The sequence below is a fragment of the Lasioglossum baleicum genome, chromosome 3 (assembly GCF_051020765.1).
Source record: "Lasioglossum baleicum chromosome 3, iyLasBale1, whole genome shotgun sequence".
Classification (NCBI taxonomy): Eukaryota; Metazoa; Arthropoda; class Insecta; order Hymenoptera; family Halictidae; genus Lasioglossum; species Lasioglossum baleicum.
Genome location: NC_134931.1, coordinates 3723360 through 3742706, shown reverse-complemented (window position 1 = coordinate 3742706; position 19347 = coordinate 3723360). Strand labels below are relative to the sequence as shown.

Below are 19347 nucleotides of genomic sequence, written 5' to 3'. Positions count from 1 at the left end.
AGAAAGAAAAGATGTTAATATTAACCGTCACACCTCGTCGCGAAACAAGAAATATATTACTTAAAGAAAATATAGAATAAAATATAAAACTTCAAAGAAAAGACTGAAATAAATATCAATCATTACTTACCGGAAGTCGAGCGCGTGCTGCATGTAAATGACTTCGACTCAACCAGGAGGAACTATAAATCGCACGAGATAATCGAAGTAGGCGTTATCCTCCTCGCGAAAACGATTCAATACGAACGAAACATGTTTTACAAAAGTAGGAAGAATAAAAACGCGACAGTAATACTGAAGCAATGTAACATCTTCGGAATGACGCAGTAAGTAAAGAAGAAAATGCAATAGAAAAATTAAGTACAGTTAATAAGAAAGAACCGAATCGACAAATTAATTCAATCACAATGTACACGAACTTATAGAAACAGAATCGGTTAATCGTAATTGAGAAAAAAGAGGGTTATTGTCACAGGGAATATATATATATATATATATATTGCAACAAGTAAGTATCCATTTTATTAGAAAAAATGAAAGAAGCAGATTCTGAGACTTTGACGAAACTTTTGATTTTTTAGGGCATCGAGTAACGAGTAATTTTTATATGATTCAAATAAAATTATTCAATTTCAAATGAAATTTTGGAAAAACATTTATTCAATACTAAAAATTGCACTTTAGGTGCAAAATTTTCATTCCAAAAAATTTTGAATAAATACATACATTTACAAATGTGCCCATAATGATGAAAGTGATCGAAGTGATATATTTCTTGTTTCGAGATATTTCAAGTTTCAAGGGAAAGGATATTCACACTAAATGAATTCCATATAATGTTGAAATAACATTTTTGACAATATCATGAGAATTACATCGAATTAATTTAGTTTAAAATAATGTGATGTGAAATAACCGATAAACTCATTTTTTTCTTAATTTCTACTTAGACCACTTTTATAATTATGGGCACAAATATTCGTGACAGTTCTAACAAATTTCTACTATTCAAGTTTGAATATTTCCAATGTACAAATTATAGCAAAACCGGCAGCTAAAATATACAGGATCGTCTCGTAAATGAAGGGACCGCTTTGATCGTCGAGCAACCGTGAAAAGTAAATCGTTTTTGGGTTCCGTTTTCGAGAAATCGATACAGACAACGCGACCATTACGTCAAGCGAACGCAGAATCCGGGCGTCGGCCTCTCGGTGGAGCTCGGTGCCACGCTTCGAGCGAAATAAAAGCAAGAAATCGAACACGTACGCGTCAGAGGAGATCCGGATTCGCGGAACACGCGACCATAAGTGCGCGGAGGGTACGTTTCGTCGTCTTACTACCGTCGTATTACAGCCTGCTTATTTCGGACGAAAACTTGCTAACTTTCACCTCGCGAATGTCGATGCGTTCCGCTTCGATTAAGCTTCCACGAAAATCGGCGAGCTTCGTTGCTCGCGACGATAATTCTGTGGTTGTAGACGCCGCATGTAACAATTTCCAAAAATTCCAGTTTATGCATTAATTCAGCTGTAGAGTATAGAATTTACGTATTTACTGACGAAAAAAATAATAGAATTTGACCGACGTCCTATGTCAAAGAATTTGATCCCAAAGAAATTGATCTTAATGTCAATTTGACACACTTTTTCCACAGTAATAAGTAGACTGCGGATCTTTATGCATTTATCAGGAAATTGGTTGGACCAAATATAATATAAAGATAATAGTAAATGTTAACGGTGAAACTTTGAATGTCACAAAGTCGTTAAGGGACGAAATCAATTTTTATGTTATTCCTGCTTCCCGCATTCAATGCGAAACATTTTTATTTTGCGTAAAGATCAACAGTCTAGTAATAAGTAAACTGAGGATCTTTATGCATTTATAGCAAAATTGAGTAGATGAAATTCAAAATCATTGAAAAATTTGATAAATTGAAGATGTCAATATATAATTTCTCTTCTATTAAAATCATTAAGGGAAGAAATAACGTTCAATGTAGTTTCTATTTCTTGCAATCGATGCAGACAATTTTTACTTTGCATAAAGATCCGCAGTCTAGTAATAATTTATACTGTTCTGTTATTTGTGTCCGAAACTTCTTGACTTTTATATTTTTCATGAGAAACACACAATCGAAAATCCTAACACGTAAATGTTAACCCGTCAATTTGAATGAAGAGACATCGAAAAGTAACTGTATAACTTGTTATTTTATCGATCTTTTATCACCGTGTCAATTTGACACCGAGGGACAGATTCTCTAAACCTAGAACATTTGGATTTTACGTAATCGTTTTTACGCCATGCACATCAACTTGAACGTGTTTTCTCACGCGACGTTTGAATTTTTAGCAATTCCCAGAATACAGAAGACTTTAATCATTAAAAAACTGTTTCAGATAACAATACTATCGATTATCTACTCCGCAGTCTGTATCGATTTGCGAGAAGGATTCGAGGGATCGACGGAGCGGAGAAACGAAACGGCAACTTCTCGTTACGGTAACAATCATTTTAATCGAACATCAGCTTTTAAATAATCCACATTTTTCTGACTTTATACAAATTACAATTTCCGCAGCAGCCACCATTGCAACACAAGGATTCGACGAGGCCTTCGCCGGTCGAATGACGCAGGACGATCGGGAGAGAAATAATAAATTAACAATCGTCGATTGAGTATTTGCGATTCACGGGACTGGAACGATAAATATAATTAAGAAACAAAGCGGATCGTCCTGCGCCGGTCGACTCGTCGAAAGCTCTCGTCCGGTTCGTCCGTTTATATTTTTTCTCGACGACGACGATTCGGAAACGAGATTGGACAAGCTAGGTACATCGTGCTCTCGTCGTCGGTGAAACCTTTCCTCTCGATCGAGAGGAACCCGTGACACGTCCTCGAGAGGGGTATCCTTAAACAATCCTAAGAACGTCGTCGTACATGTTACATACGGTGCGCCAAGATCAAAAAGCTAATATGGAGACTAAAGAGTTAAGGGGAGGGACACGGTGGAGGGGAGGGGGGACTCGGAATAAAGAAGGAGAGAATCTTAAATAAAAAGTGCCAGACGATTGACTATCTTACAAAGATAAACCAATAGAAGAAAACAGGGACGGATGGGACCGGGGGTTGTGGTGGGGGGTGGGGCGGGGGATAGGACGGAAATAAATAACAAAGAAACTAGAAAAGGACTGCGGACAATGAGACCGTGAAAAATATATAATATAAAAGCATTATAAATAAAAAGAAACAAGCGATAGAAATCTACTGAAACAACGTATTTGGAAGAGCTTAGGTACATCCGTAGCGCGGCCGTCACGGCCGCACCTCCGCGTAGTTTTCGTCACTTCCGTTTACGTTTTTTCTTTTTTAGTTATATGTTACACCTAGCTATGTATATGTATACATAATGAATGTATATATACTCTCTCCGTTTCTCCAACGATCTTCCGCGAGATGCGTCTCTTTTTTTTATCTTTCGCTGTACTTGTTCCTCGCATCTTCTTTAAACAATAAAAACGTTCGCTTTCCTACTAACGTATATATAGATATATATATATATATATACGCACGTACCCGCGCGTACGTGTGCTCTGTTATCATCGGATACGTATATGTATATGTACACACCGTGTGACCAGTGGGTTTCGCTCACTTCGAGTCGTCGTTATAACACAGCACGAGAGATCATTCTCACATCACCCGACGGAATTCCTGTATCATCTCTTTTCCTATACGTTTCTCGGTTTCATCGTTTCGTGATCCGTGGCGCCGCGCCGGTAGAGGAGAACCGCGCGATCAAGCTGATGGTTTCATACCTATTTACAAAAGCCTCGATCCACCGTTCGACATTATTGCACCTGGGGACACGTGTCGCATTCATCGTATATCTCTGGACGGCATTATTCAGGATTGGACCAGCGTCGCGGACACAACCGACGTCGTCGGCAGGTCGTTCTCGGATCGACGCCGTAGCGTTTCGCCATAGGTACTTACGGTAGTCTAGGTACATTCGAACCATTCTCCCAAGACAGTGGGACACCTGCCTCGCCTAGTCCCTGCCGATCCTCTTGTGGATCTGTTGGTGCTTGATCAGATGCGCTTTCTGTCGGAACGCCTTGGCGCAGACCTCGCACCTGAACGGTTTCTCGCCGGTGTGGGTTCTAAGGTGGACCTTGATGTTGCTCTTGTTCAGGAATCCCCGGTTGCAGATGGAGCATCTATGAACGGGCTTCTCCTTGCCGCCGATCAGACCGGACTCGGTCCCGTAAGGCAGCGCGGTGGCTCCGGCGCCGGGGCTCTTCTTCGAGGGGTTCTGCGAGCCGGGAGTAGGTCGCGACCTCTTTCTCGGATGCGAGGGAGCCGCGAACGACGAGTGCAACAGGTGGTCCGGGCTGCAGGAGGTCGAGACTCTGCCCGGCGGGCTAACAGGTGGATAGGGACTCGTGGAGGATGGTGTCTCGCCGCAGGATGCGTTTTGAAGGCCGGCGTTCGCGGCTTGTAACCTGGCGTTCAGCAGCGGCGCGTACCCGTGCGTCAACAGACTCTGCAAGGTCGAGCCGTGTTGTTGCGCCTGGTTCGAGGGCGTCGCTGTTGCGTAGATTTGCGAGTACGGGCTGGGCGATGTGGTTTCCTGAGCCTTCGGTGAGCAGGCGGTGTCGATCCATTCGGCGATGTCTATCCAGTCGCGCGACGCGTCAGGATCGTGCTCCGAGCCTGCTCCGTTCCCGCCTCCGGGAACCGTGGTGTCCGCTATCGCCGAGCCAATGATCTCCGCGATATCTTCGATGTCGTATTCCACCTGTTGCGTCGATTGCGGTAGCTGCTGCTGTTGGTGATGATGGTGCTGCTGCTGCTGTTGTTGCTGTTGGTGCTGATGGTGTTGTTGCTGTTGCTGCTTCTGGCTGCCCTGCGGGCAAGGCGTGCTCGAGGACACCACCGGCGACTCGTAGTACTCTTGGTTCGAGGACGACGTGGGGGAGGAGGATGGTAACGAAGGCCGTTGCGCGGACGACGCTATCGTGTGATAGTGGTGGCCGGGTATGCCGTTGATGCTCAGGTGTCCCGTGTAGCCTGTGAACGGCGGTAGAGGCTTCAACTCTGCCAAAGATTGCGCCGAGGCAACTCCGACCGACGAGTTCAGGAGAATAGTGTCCCATGCATCCTGCAGACCAGCTGCCGTTTGCTTGACATCCGGAGGCTCGAGGAAGTCCGGTCCGGTCGCTCCCCATGGCGACAGAAGCAAACTGTCCACGCCGACCACCTCCGCTGGCGATCCTCCAACAACTATGCCTGTTCCCTGACTACTATGGGGTGGCTCGACCCCCGATGATGTTAAATGCGGCGGCGCCGCCGGCGGACCGGACTGAGTCTCGTACTTCATGTCGATCACGATGTCGGAGTTCGGTGAAACTACGCCCGTACAGTTTGGCACGACCACGTTCTTCACCAACGAAGCCGTTTGGCTCTTGCCACCGCAGGCGGACGGCTGTTGTTTCTGCAGACACCTGCCGCCGGGGTTTCCGCTGATAATGTCGTAGGGTGACGTGGCGGTTAGTTCCTCGTCCTCGGTATCCAGAACGTCCTGCGACGATTGGCTGAGAGGATACTCGACCTTGATGGCGCGCACCACGGTCCGCTCCTCCTGCGACGGTTCTTGGCTCTGTTGGGTATCCGTGGACGGATACTCGAGCTTGATGCAGGACCTCGAGAGGATGTCCTCGTCGCCGTCGCTCCGGCAATGGCCCGACGAGATTCGCGACGTCGACAACAGGGAGCTTAAAAGGGAGGCGTTGAACGCGGATGCAGAGGACGAAGACAATGATGAAGACGATGATGAAAGGGTCGTCGGATTTGCCGCTCTTCGCTCCTCTGGTCGGATCTCCGAATACTCCTCCGTCTTGATCCGCACGTTTAGCGACGATAAGATGCCGTTCAACGAGTCAGCCGACGATAAACCTCCGTGGCCGATGCTCCTCGCGTTCGATGAGCTCAGGGACGTCGTCAACGCGTTGTTGCTATGCCCGGTGCTAACCGGAGCGGCTCGGATGCTGTTGCTCGAAGACGTGGTCGTCAACAACGCCGACAGGATCAGATTGCTAGCCGATGAAGGCTCCGGGGATGCTGAAGCGATGCCGTACGCGCTCGTCGACGAACCTACGGCATTAGCTCCACGCGCTACCGTCGCCACGTGGCCGAGGCTCGACGGCGAGCACGAAGAGGACGCAGTCGAGGCGATCCCGTAGCTCGTGCACACGTTCCTCGAGCCGTTCGACTGATTCGGCTGGTGATGCGACGACTGCTGCCGTTGTTGATTCGAATGATGGTGGTGGTGGTGGTGGTGCTGCTGCTGCTGCTGTTGCTGGGACTGCTGCGACGGGCTGCTCGTGTTACGGTTACCCGGGTTGCAGAACTGATAACCACCGTTCCCGTTGTCCGGTGCCCCCTCGTCGATCCTTGGGGGCCCAGGGGTCGAGGGGAAGAGGGGACCAGGATTCCACCAGGGATCCACTCTACTGCCGGGGGTGCTGCAACCGCCAACGGCGCCGCGAGGACCTGCAACAGAAAATTGCGATCTTGGAAAACGGTCCCGTTGATTCGAAAATGCAAGTGTCAGGGGAACAGTTACCGAACATCACTTTCCAAACATATTCCTCAGAAGTTCATAGGGTAAAGGTACCAGTTACTGTGCCCCACCTGATTGTCGGACACGAAACTTTTTAGAAATTAATAAAAATAACATGAAGTACCTATCAGTAGTACTTTGTTTTTAAAAATAAAATACATGTTTCCATAATATAACATAAGTTATAAAACTGCTAACAGACTGTGATACACCAGAGGGTAATAAATGAGTGATTTTATTGAGCTGTGGCATAACAAAAAAAATTAATTAATTAATTTGTTATCAGAAATTTTGTTGCGTCCGGTAAATAGGACCAAAACTTCGTTAATATTTCTTTCGCTTTCCAACAGAATGGTCCAGAAAAATTTGACGACACCGAGAAAAGGTGGACAATCGATCGTTTATCAGAGACAATGCAAAATAAATTACAGAATGCCTTCGAATTAATGAAAAACTTCCAAGTCGTCGCTAAACATCCTGTAACTTGTACCTTTACCCTAGTCGTTCAGCATTCAGGGAAGTATATTTCTGACTCGACAGCGGATCTTTATGCAAAATGAAAATTTTCTGCCCGAGCTTTAGTTTCTTTCTTAATATGTTTAATAGGTTGAAAATAGTATAACAGTATTTCGAAATTCTTCTAATGTTTTCACTGTTTTGAATGACACCTAGTCATTTTTGTCACAAATGCATAAAATCCGCTGTCTATTTCCAACGGTGACTGTTCAAACATTTTCCACCCGGAAGCTCGGAGGTTTCGAGAGAAGCACGTTTCCATTTGCTGAAGTTGAACACGCAACAAATACCGGAATAACGATCGAGAATATAATTGTACGCAAATCATTGTGTGTAAGCCATCGGAGAAGTGAACGTTTCCGTGTGATGAAGTTTAACGTACGACGAGCTATGGTCCTAGTTTTCAAAGTAGGTCCATTTTCACCTACGCTCGATGGTATCGAAGTCCCACGTTCCCCGCGAACGGGACCGACAATGGTTCGTTCACGTGTATAGGTTCGCTCGCCTCTTGTCGGGCCGCGCTGATATCAAATCGTGCGTGTGAACGCGCATATTATAAACGATACTTTTGCGACTATCGGAGACGCGCACACACGCGCTCGCGGTCTGTATACAATGCGCGTACAAATACACATGTATATGATCGTGTATCATGAAGTTAAGTAGGCAGATACCACTTCTCTCGAGAAGAAAGGGACTTGCTCCCGCTAACTAGGTTAGTGGCACGCTAGCCAGCCACGGTCGGGTACACTCGACCAACCAAATTGCCACGTTTAAAAATACATTTTCGTGTTGCAAATAGCGAGGCATCATCGCGACGCTTGTAGACCAGGGAAAAAGAAGGACGCTCGCCGAGAAAACGAATAGAACGAACACGAAGGAAAAATGAAAAAAGAAGAAGAGTCAAGAGTTGAAGGAACACGTTCATTCAAGAAAACACAGGTGGGCCGTGGAATGTACGCCGATCTCCGGGTGTAGAAACTTTCAACGGAATTCATGGCGCACACGCGCTCGCGAGCGTTATAAACCATGACCAGTTAGCAGGAAAAAGGATCCAACAAAAGTCGAACGATCGGAGCTGCGGTAACAGCCTAAGGATCTCTCGGGGCTTTCGCGAGTGTGACCGAAAAGGTTGACCATTTTCATCGATAACCGGCAAGAGTTTCTCCGAGCCGATCGGGACAAAAGAGGGCCCGATTCACAGGAGCATCCGATATCCGAGTGTAGAAATTTTCAACGGAATTCATCGCACGCGTAATAAACCATAGCCAGTTAGCAGGAAAACGGATCCAACGAAAGTCGAACGATCGGAGCTGCGGTAACAGCCTAAGGATCTGTCGGGGCTTTCGCGAGTGTGACCGAAAAGGTTGACCATTTTCATCGATAACCGGCAAGAGTTTCTCCGAGCCGATCGGGACAAAAGAGGGCCCGTTTTACAGGAGCATCCGATCGAGAGTCGATCGCCGCATCCGGCGACGAAAAAGCCGCCAGGAAAGAAAAGCGCGCGATTGCTCGATCTCCCTGGGGGATTGACACATCCGCGTGGCCGTCCTGCGGGCACACCATGGGAATCATGCAAATGGTAAGCACATACGTATGGTCCGGCTGTCCACCACGAGGCTGCCTCGTTTCCCTCCTCTCGCCATCCTCCTTCTCTCTGCCCCACACAGGGTTCACTCGAACACGCCACGTCCGTCCTTGTCGTCGGTTAGAGCCCGTCCTTGTCGATTGCCAAGCGGACGGTAGACAAGCGTTGGAGGTCCCCACCTCGAGGCCCGACAGGGAGGACAGGGGGTCTCTCGTCGAGCCGTGACGTGTTCGCCGGGTACCGTTATCCAGTGGCGTGGACTCAGACGGAGCCGGGACCCGAGCAAACGCGAGAGAGTCCCCAGCCACCGCTGAGCCGAGCGCGAGGGGCTAGCTCGCGCCGCGCATCGGTCCCACTTTTTCGGGCCTACGACAATGTCTCGATGAGCCACTTATCAATGGGATCACCGGGTATCCGCGGGACGCGATCAATTCGGCCGTATCGATTTGCACGAGGCCATCCAGGTTTACGGTGCTGCCCACCTCGTAGCGGCGGTTCCGTCGCGCGTATCTCTTTGACACGTTTCAGCCTCTCGTTAAATTACCAGCTGGACGGATCGGTAGCTCGGACGACCGTTGAATTATTTAAACGACACCCGAGCTCTCGCGAGACTAAGAAGACGGAGGGGGATTCTCTCAGTGGACAAGAAATTCGATTATAATATTTCGACTTTCGAACGGGCAGGCTCTCCGCTCGATGTCCACGATCTTCGACGATCGTGGGGAGATTAATGTCCTGACGACGTTCCTCCTCGTGGATCGGAAGGAGGACGATGGACGAGTGTCAATCGTGTGCGTACCACACGTGGTGGCACGTCCAAATGAAATGGGCATCGGTGCACGTGTACCGAGGGAGAGGAGAGGGGGCGGGCAACAAGGACCTGCATCGTTGGTCCCAGCGTCTGCCCGCCGCCGCCGCCGCCACTTGTGCCCGTGACTATACGCCGAAACTATACCGCGATCGCGCTCACGTATAGTGGGGGACGAAGTAGGCCGAATCACCGTTACAGCCCGCTGCACGGTCGAAGCCTACGCAAATCGGCTAGATTTTGCTCACATGGCTTTCCTTTTCGTTGTGAAAAATGGCGCGTGCGAGCCCGCTGGTTTCCGTGCCGACCCACTTTTGTCGGCTCGGCAAGCGAACCGAATTTCATAGGGTTACCACTGGGAACATAACAGCGTTTGCCGGGACTCGTCTTCCCCGAAGAGGACGCCGAACAGCCTGCAACGCGACGGACTGCGCTCGGCGTCCTCTTCGAGGAGACTCGGCTCTCGATACACAGCTTCTCCGAGAACGTTGTTGGGAATTCGGGTTTCTCGCGAACCGCACCGGATCAGAGGAACGTGCGTCGTCACGTGAGACGAGCGCACTTGTTCGCGCCACTATACCCGGTTAAACTATATCTGAAACGCGTGCGTGTATAGTGGGGAACGGATGTAGGTCGAAGCACCGTTACGCGTTGCGCTCGACGGCGAGGAGGCCTACGCAAAACCAGTCGGGATTTTGCTAGGCGCGTAAGCCATGGCTTTCCTTTTCGTTGCGAAAAATGGCGCGTGCGAATCGCGGTTCCCCACGGTGACCCACATATGGGAAACGAGTCACACTCGCGCCTCGGCTCCGATCCGATCCGCTCCGATCCGCTCCGCTTCGAAACAGCCAACACGCGTCTCTCCTTCTTGACAGAAACAAGGCTCGTTCGCGCGCGCGCGCGCACGTATACACAGACACACACGGTTCCTCTCTCCGCGACATGTAAAACCAGAAACACGAGTAAACGTGAAATTCACTTCCACGCTTCCGCATCGGACATGAATGACGAATTCCCCGGTGTATGCCTGTCGCTCCGGCGAATTTACGAGGTCGACCCAGTTCTTTCGCTTTTTAACGCGGACAAAATTTTATGGTAATCGGGCCCGGGTAGCCGTCCCGCATCATCCGGAACGATCTTGTCTCTCTCCGGACCATTTCCCGGAGGAAACTCTGCGAATCTACGCAGGGGAAATCGAACCTCCCGCGATAAGGGATCGCAGTGTTTCGAGAAACTGTTTGGTCGACCGGTGGAAGTCTCGCCACCGGATTCCATCGGCGAGAAATGCAGGACAGAGACAACGGAGCCGATCAGACAGTCTCGGCGTCGACTTTCGCGTTAATACGGCTTCAAAGGCAAATACATCAAATGAGGGTACTATCTCTTATCTCTCGTAGCGGTACACGCGGTTATATTTAGCGGCTTCATTAGTACTCGTTCGACGATTAGCGCGTCATTATGTGGGCCCGGGAGACCGCGATTACTTTCCTTTCGGAGCTATCCGGAACTCGTGAAATATCCCCAGCTTACTCGAGGAGCTGCGAGTGATCGATGTATCGCGCGCCTATGGAAATCGGAGATTTCAACGCCAGGGCAAGCGATAGCGTACGGGGCACTTCGCATTCTTCGCGTAAATGCTTCGCGTTTGACTCATAGCTCCCGTAACGACTCGTTAATATTCCGTTAAACGGAATTCTATGAGCGACCGGGCCAGACGGTGCACGGAAATGCGTATTTAATTGTACGGAGACTACGAGTAGAGACCAGGAAATTTTTGTTTCGTGCGTAAACGTTAGATCAGCCGTGGTCCGAGGAAAGTAGATCAGCGCCGGGAAGCCGGCACAATGTTGCTGCGGCGCGTCGATCAAGAGTCAATCGACGCGGAAGATCCAGGCTCGGAGAAATTCGGGCTGCTCCGGTATTTGCCTGAACGCCGACATCAAAATGCGTCGTAGCTCATAGGTGTGTGCGGAACGTACGCGAGGGAACCTGGCACCGCGCTGGCAACGGAGAAAGTGCGGCAACCATTAAGGTAAAGGTTAAAGAAGACGAGGGCGAGGTGGTGAAGGTAGCACACGCGGGGCAGAGGGGCGAACGATCAACAGAGATAGAGAGAACGGGTTCCGAATTCGAAGAGAGGAAAATGCCAAAAAGAGGACAATCTCGTGCGTCATCTTTGCCGAGAGAAGCCTACTGATATTCATCTTTCGTCAAACTCGCGTATGCACGCTTGTTTCCGAGAGTTTCGCCGGGTCGCGCTCAGATTTCGTCGAAAATTCTGATGGACCGTCCCGGAGGTGTTCGACGAGAGAGCGTGCAGCTAAACGAGTCCGGTAAAGTACCGGTATTCGAACATGCAACCGAACAAAGCAGTTATGTTCGTCGATCAAAAGCGAGGCGAGCATGGACGCGACCGTGGACGGAGCCCCGGAGTATCTATAGGCGCTTGCGGAACTGACGAGTCGGAAGCCCCCCTACTCCGGCTGGAATACCGGTTAATGTGGTACACTGACCTACTCTTCAGCCACCGCGCGATACCACTGGGAATACCCCACCACACTGTTATTCTCTCGTCCTTCTCTCTTCGCCGTTTTCCTCCTTCTCTCGCTCTACCGGCCGCCTCTTTCCTCGTCTCTCCCGCATTCCCTTTCAGCATCTCGCGCGATTCCGCCTCTCTCGCGGAGACTACTAAGCTCTCGTTCTTCCTCCGACGCGAATAATCAACACGCATCCTGGTTCCCCGAAGAAATGCCCTCCCCCACCTGTCGATACTTCAAGTCATTCCCGTTTCGTAAAACGGAAATCGTCGGTTTATTAAAATTCCCCCCAGAGAGAGAAAGAGAGAGAGGAAAAAGAAAAAGGGTACATAAGGAAGCAGCTTCCGGCCGCCATTTCCGCTCGATCGAGCGCACGATCACGCGAGGATAATTGCGAATAGTTTATAGAGAAATGAACGAGCCGAGACTCCCAGAGTCCTCGGCTACGAGGCGCAGAAAGCCTCCGAAAAATGCGACGGCCGACGAGAAATCGGCGTACTGACACTGACACTGGCTCCGGCTCTCGAGCCAATCGTGAATTGGCATGGAAGAGCAACGAACCGCCTCGCAAGATGTCTACAACCTCGCAGGCAACACGTCGATTCCCCACTCGCGACGGCTAAGGAAGTCGCTCCGGAGAAATTTCACCGCGAACCGAGCAACCTCCGTCTCCGTCGACCGCCGTAGTCCTCTAAGGCTGCGTCCTCCTCGGCCGATACCCGAATACCTAATAGTCGACTCCGCTTCTAAATGTCAAAGAACCACCGACAAGACGTATGGGTTTTCAGCGGCACACGCGCGCACGCCGTAATGGGAACGCTCAGTGAAAATCGTTTCACCTTAGCCACCAAATATCCGCCGAGGTTAAAGGCAAGGTTGCCGACAGATCTGCAGGCCTCCATTTCAGAGGGAACTTCGCTTGGAACTTCTGCAAATATTGTCCAAAAGCAACGCTGACTTTCGTCACGAACCTGCTACTCTCAGGGACGTAATCCAATTTTTATATGATTTCCAAGTTCATTTTCAATGCAACGGAGTCGTTCGGAATCGTTCGAAATAAAATGATGCAAAATGAAAATTTCTTCTTCTTTCTTGAATAATTTTGATACATCGATATAGTGTTTTCGGCTTCTTCCTTCCCGGTTATCGCAGACGACGCGAACAATGCCAGTTGCATCCGTCGCGGTTGATAATTGATCGCCGCCATCGCGGATTTATAACCGACCTCGCCGAACGGGGACTGAAATTTACTAGACAAGAAATGGCCCAGAACGATGCCTGGACACCGGTGTGATTTGTTGTTCGCGAAACGGCGAGAACCTCGCGAGCCACCGTTGCGACACCCGTGCGCAGACGTCGTCGTCCGCTGATCCTCATCGAATAAATATTCCGCGGAAAATTACGCTCGTTATTATTCAACGGGCCAACGACTTTGACACCCATCGCGTGCTCCCCCGGGTTTCCTAACTCGAAATATATGGTCCCATTCATGGTGCAATTTCGTTAGACGTATCTTTTTCTCCCCCTCCCCTCCCCGCGCACGCGCGAGCGGATAGAAAGTCGTCTGCCGAACATACAACGGTTCGGCGAAAAAATTCGACCGTACTTCTGGAGCGAAGCTTATGGCTCCGGGATCGCGAGTCGTGTCCATTAATACGCGTGGTCCGAAATACCGAAATGCTTCCGTGCCACGAAGAATCCTCCTTTATGACACGGTTACCAGTACCCGTTACTAACTGTTAGGTTTTAGTGCCAGGTTCCACTGACACGTTGCGAGCGGCCTCTCGCGATCCGAGGGATCAGGATGCTTCCGACTGTTTATTCACCGATCGGAATATCAACGAAACAAGTCGAGAACGTGTCCAGGGAATATCCAGACTCTCTTGGAAACTCCTTATACAATGTGCCCATAATTATGAAAAAATGAGTTCATCAGTAATCCTTACGATATTGTGAAAAATGAACCGCCAGATAGTGCTCGTTATTTCAACATTATATGGAATTCATTTAGCGTTAACATCCTTTTCCTTGAAGTATCTCGAAACCAGAAATCTCCCGTAATTATCGGCACATATATTTCCAGTTCGAATTAGGAAGCGCGAGGCAATTCTCGTTCGTGTGACAAGTTTTTGTCGAAAAGTAGCTATAACACGGTTTGCAAACTTGATCAAATATGTCTACGAATTATTGATGTACTGTAACTTCTAAATGTTTCTTAGTGGTCGATTTATGTTGAGGAGGGCTGGCTGTTTAGCAGAGGCACGTTTAATTCGACGAATTAAATTCAGAGAACGAAGAACCAGGGTCTGCAGGTGACCCCGCGGTTTTATCAGGCCAGCAAAGCAGTCTGATGGCTTTTCTTCGGTTCCGGAAAACGAGTAGGCCTGACCTTCCCTACGATAGCGTTGCGAAAGGCCAAGGACGGCCAGCGCCGCGAGGCCGATTCGTATTTCCTATGCGATCGGGGTATCGTTAAATTTCTTCGCGACAGTTAAAAGACAGAGCGAGAGAGAGAAAGAGAGAGAGGAAGAGAAAAAAAGTCGGCCGGAATTCGCGACTTCGATCGTGAATACGAGACACGGGTTCTATCGTTAGAAAGCGTGGTAACTCGAGTGACGTATGTGGTACAAGAAATTCTGAGCAGGAATCGATTCGTAAAAATCGCGTCGCGACGCGACGATTCGCGCGAAACGACGTCCCGCGAATTCGTCGGACAACCGGGGACCGTTAATTATCGCCGCGGCCATATTGCGCGGATTATCGCGCGCCGTTTACGAATTCTTTTGGGCCCCGTTATATAATCGGCCGAACATATTCACGCGAAGCCCGCGAGAACACCAGGATAACGTTCACCTCCCCCGATTTTCGGTAATGTTGAAAATCTCTTTGCATAATTAACCGTCGTCGGGGCGTGTTGTAAAACGGCTCGAGAAGCGACTCGAAAGATCGAGAGAAAGGTAAAAAGGAAAGGCTGTGTCGGTGTGTTTGGTCAACTTACATATGAGCAGCGTGGTATCCAGAGTGGAATTGTTGATGTCCTCAGGACCTCCTCTTGTAAATCTATCCACAGAACGAGACACACTGTTCACCCGCTGGATCCTGGCTTCGTTGACAACCGTATTTATCAATGATCACTTTTTTTTCGATTTTTTTCCTCGTTATTCTCTTGTCGTTTTTCGCGTTTCAATTACAAGACTTCACCTCTCACTCGGAGACAGGGGCGAGAAACGGGCAACGAACGGAATTGGACGAACCGAGTAATTCCGTCGACGATGAACGTATTTTCGCGAACAGAAAGGAAGACGCGCAAGCTGTCACGCGAATGGCAACAACAGTGTCCGGTCCGTCACTGTCTGTGCGTGTAAAGTCGGTCCCAAAACGTACACTGATTCGTTGATCGTCGTTATCAGGGACAATTAACGAGCGCGTCTAATTCCCCGAGAAAACCGGAAGCCAGGTGAGGACCACAAAACTTTCACTGCAGCCTTCCGTTTCTTCTGCTTGTCGCTGTGCCTCCTGTTCGCGCGCGCACACCGTTTTCCTTCGAACAGCCCAGACACGACACGTCCTTCCACACGGTCGAACGTCGCGGGATCGGTGATCGATCCGCCGTAGATCAGGAAGAGGAATTCCCGCGGGACAGGGTCCTTGACCTTGCCCAGAATCTCCTTCCTTGCCTCCTCGAGCACTGTCGACAGCACATCAGCCTCCCGGTGTTCTTCATTGGCCGTGGACTCCTCTCTTTTCGCGACCTCTTCTTCTTCTTCTTCCTCTTCTTCTTCTTCAGATGAATTAGTCGTTGATCCTCGCTCCACAAGAATCGACAAGGCGCGTCAGGATCCGATGACAGCTGACTCCAATTTCGCGTGGAGAACACGAAACAATCGTTGGTCACTATCGCGATCGAGACTTCTACGAGCTCTCTTTTCACGTTACGTAGTTGTTGTTGTACGTTGCTTTCGTCCTGTTGTTCCTTTCGGGGCACGAACTTCTTTGCGCGCACACTCTTATCCTCTGTCTCTTGTGAATTTTGATCGGAGGCGACGTTCGCCGTCGACAACGTCGAAAGGAGAGAGAGATAGAGAAAGAGAGAGAGAGAGAGTGGAGTGGAGTGGAGTGAGTGAGAAAAGAGAGTGTGAGAGGAGAGAGAAGAGAGAGAGAGAGAGAGAAAAAGAAGAAAGAGGTGGGAGGCCTTGCGTGGATCTGACACGAGCAGGGAAGAGGCCTCGGCTCGCCTGGCGCCGGACGAGATGCGACTAATTCCTAAAAGTAGGCGAGGAAGAAACGAACTGGATGGCCTGTGGGCCCTTACTGCGAGGGGCCTTACGCTGTACCGACCGACAGGGGCCCCTACTTCGAGAAGCCTCCTTGCGTATTGAGCCGGGGGGGACCGTGGACCCCCCACCTAAAACTCGAGCCGACTCCACTTCCTCCGTAGTCCACCACCTCCCGTGCCTTGCTCTTCTTCCACCACCTTGCCGTTTCGAAGCATCCTCCACCATCGGTGTTAAATCACCGTCCACCCGGTTCCCTCCACATCGCAAGCGTATTGTAATCACGATACGCCACCAGGACCACCGCCGGAAAGTGTTTTCCCGGCTCCTCGAACGAACACTCGCTGCCAAACTGCGATACTCCTCCAGCGGGACTTCCGCAAAGGTGGAATCGATGATTAACACTAAACCTACCACTGCCGGTCAAATGACCGGTTTTATAGAATTTTTATTTCACAAGTATTGAAACTATGAAGTTGGTTACATGAAAATTGATTCAGGCACATATTGTAATAAAAATTGCACGGAATTTAAAAGAACGAGAACACCTGTTTGACCCGCATCTCAATCGTAAACACTATCCTCCCTACACTATTAATTTTTTTCTAAGCGTACGAGATATTACAGCGCTAATGTTTATTTTTAACTATATCAAAAAATGTGTAAGATTAGGATTTAGCGCCTAACGTTTATACTACATAATTCCACTTTATACATACTATGTTATATACTTCTCTATTTTTTTGTATTGTGTCATAATAATGTATGCTATATAAACCAAACTAGGTTTACGGCATTAATAAATAAATAATTAATTAATTAAATAGAGCCTTGCAATTTTTGTAAAGAGATTTTAGTCGCTTTTAGTGCTCGGTAGGTTTACTGTTAATATGATTACTAGACTGCGGATCTTCATGCAAAATAAATACTGTCTGCATCGATTGCAAAAAATAGAAACTAAATTAAATGTCATTTCTTCCCTTAATGATTTTAACAAAGGAGAAATCGTACGTTGACGTTCTCAATTTTTTTAATTTTTCAACAATTTTGAATTTCAACTACTCAATTTTGTTATAAACGCATAAAGATCCGCAGTCTAATGCTTACTAACAAAATCTGTTATTCTGATTTTAATTCTGATTTTATTAAAAATATGTAGAATTTTATACCAATTGTAAACCAAACGAATAACAACCATATTCAATCTATTGTGTGGCAAACCTGCATCACAAATCTCACTTGATATTATGATACGAGGCAAAAGCTAATAAATAGCTTTGCATTTATGAAGAAATTGTTTGGGTGAAATGTAAAACACAGTAAAAGATTTAAAAAAATTCAAGAACCTTGTAATGTTGCTTTTAACGTAACAAAGTCATTAATGGTTGAATCAATGTGCATGCTATTTCTGCTTCCCACAATCAATGCAAAACATTTTTATTTCGCATAGAGATCTAGTAATAAATAATCATTTGACCAATGGCCATTTCTGGCCAGTCTAGTAATAAATTATCATTGGAACAATGACCAAGTCCAGTTTACTCACACGCCACGCATCGAAACCGTGACAATCGATAAGTATAATAATTAAGTCGCGAGGTACCTTCAAACAACGATTCGAGCGAGACGACGCTTTCGACGGTAGTATCCCGGTCGTAATGATAATTGTAATGATTAGACTGCGGATCTTTATGTATTTATAGCAAAATTGAGTAGATGAAATTCGAAATTGTTGAAAAATTTAGAAAATTGAAGATGTCAATATACAATTTATCCTCTATTAAAATCATTAAAAGAAGTAATAACATTCAATTTAGTTTCTATGTCTTGCAATCGATGCAGACAATTTTTACTTTGCGTAACGATACGCAGTCTAGTAATAAGATTGTTGTTCAAATCAAAGATGCAGCCCCAGCACGAGAAAAGTCTTCTTCAGAGAAACGAGCGACGAGTAGACCAGCAACGCACAATGGTCCGAGAACGCCATTTTGCTGGACAAAAGTCAATTTTCGAAGTCCAACATTTTGGAGAACTTTCCTTGCTATAAAGTAACAATACTTGAAACCTTCAAGATCCAAAGTATTATCCATTTCAGATAATTGTGTCTAGTAATGATAAACCGATACATTCGTGTTTCGCCGGAAAGCAATGGAAAGATCGATAAATTCGTGGATAATAACGGCAGCAAGTGTATCTGTGTGTGTGCGCGTGCCATCGGCAATTGGCCAACGTGGAATTTCGTTCTTACGACGGCGCGTCTGTGTCCGAGTTTTGAATTTAATTGGCATAGACGAGAAATTTCGCAATTTTTACCTTCACCGGGCACATCAACGAACACCTACACGCGCCAGCAACAAGCGAATGGTCAGAGAAACGCGTAAAACCGCATGCAAGCGCACCCACCCTTCTTCACACTACTCTATTTCGAACAATTTCTTTTGTTCACGTTCCTTTTTACACTATTCCATGTCTAACAGTCTCTTCACAGTCTCCGATCACCGATTACTGCATTCGTTTCATTATCGTGAAACGTGCGAGCTCTGTAACAAACTGGTTGACATTTCAAATCAACATTTATTGTACTATGAATACATTTATAAATAAACGCTAGAGTCTTCACATTACTCTATTTCGTACAATTTCTTTTGATCACGTTCCTTTTTACAGTGTTCCGTGGCTAACAGTCTCTTTACTGTTCACACCACAAAATATTTAATTTATAAATCATAATAAAAATCAGAAATTCTACGAGCATGGGATCTTTAAGTTGCCTGAGAAATCGCAACAGATCGTATAGAACAAAATGTTATAAAAACTTATTCGAAATGGTCGGAAATTGGCTTTCATTTCATAAATGCATGAAATGCATTTTACATTTTACAAGAGCAAGGAAACGCGAGTTTATAACGCAAATTATAATTATTTATAAAAATAGACATTTTTATGGATTAAGCTACTCGAGACGAAATTAAAATGAAATCGAAATGATAGTGTT

The 19347-nt window shown here is 47.4% G+C and overlaps 1 protein-coding gene across 2 annotated transcripts; it reads right to left on the bottom strand.

Moving 5' to 3' along the window:
• Positions 1 to 725: 725 nt before the first annotated feature.
• On the bottom strand, positions 726 to 16445 carry Ich (zinc finger protein ichor). Of its 2 annotated transcripts, none has more exons than XM_076447807.1 (2): positions 8740 to 12031; positions 726 to 6559 (listed from the first exon to the last, which is right to left on the bottom strand). In XM_076447807.1, exons 1-2 carry the CDS (start codon positions 8789 to 8791, stop codon positions 4056 to 4058), a joined length of 2556 nt encoding a protein of 851 aa, XP_076303922.1. In that variant the 5' UTR covers positions 8792 to 12031; the 3' UTR covers positions 726 to 4055. The 2 variants fall into 2 exon arrangements, 1 of the variants encoding a protein (XP_076303922.1); XR_013011915.1 differs by lacking the exon at positions 8740 to 12031 and adding an exon at positions 15077 to 16445 and having other exon boundaries at positions 6417 to 6559.
• Between the last annotated feature and the right edge of the window lie 2902 nt (positions 16446 to 19347).

Bases quoted from the DNA above. Each gene is read 5' to 3' on its own strand.
- Ich (XM_076447807.1), bottom strand. From the start codon at position 8,791: ATGGCGAGAGGAGGGAAACGAGGCAGCCTCGTGGTGGACAGCCGGACC. The intron at 6,560-8,739 runs GTATGTGCTTAC...TTTCTGTTGCAG, and splicing joins GGTGGACAGCCGGACCATAC to GTCCTCGCGGCGCCGTTGGC.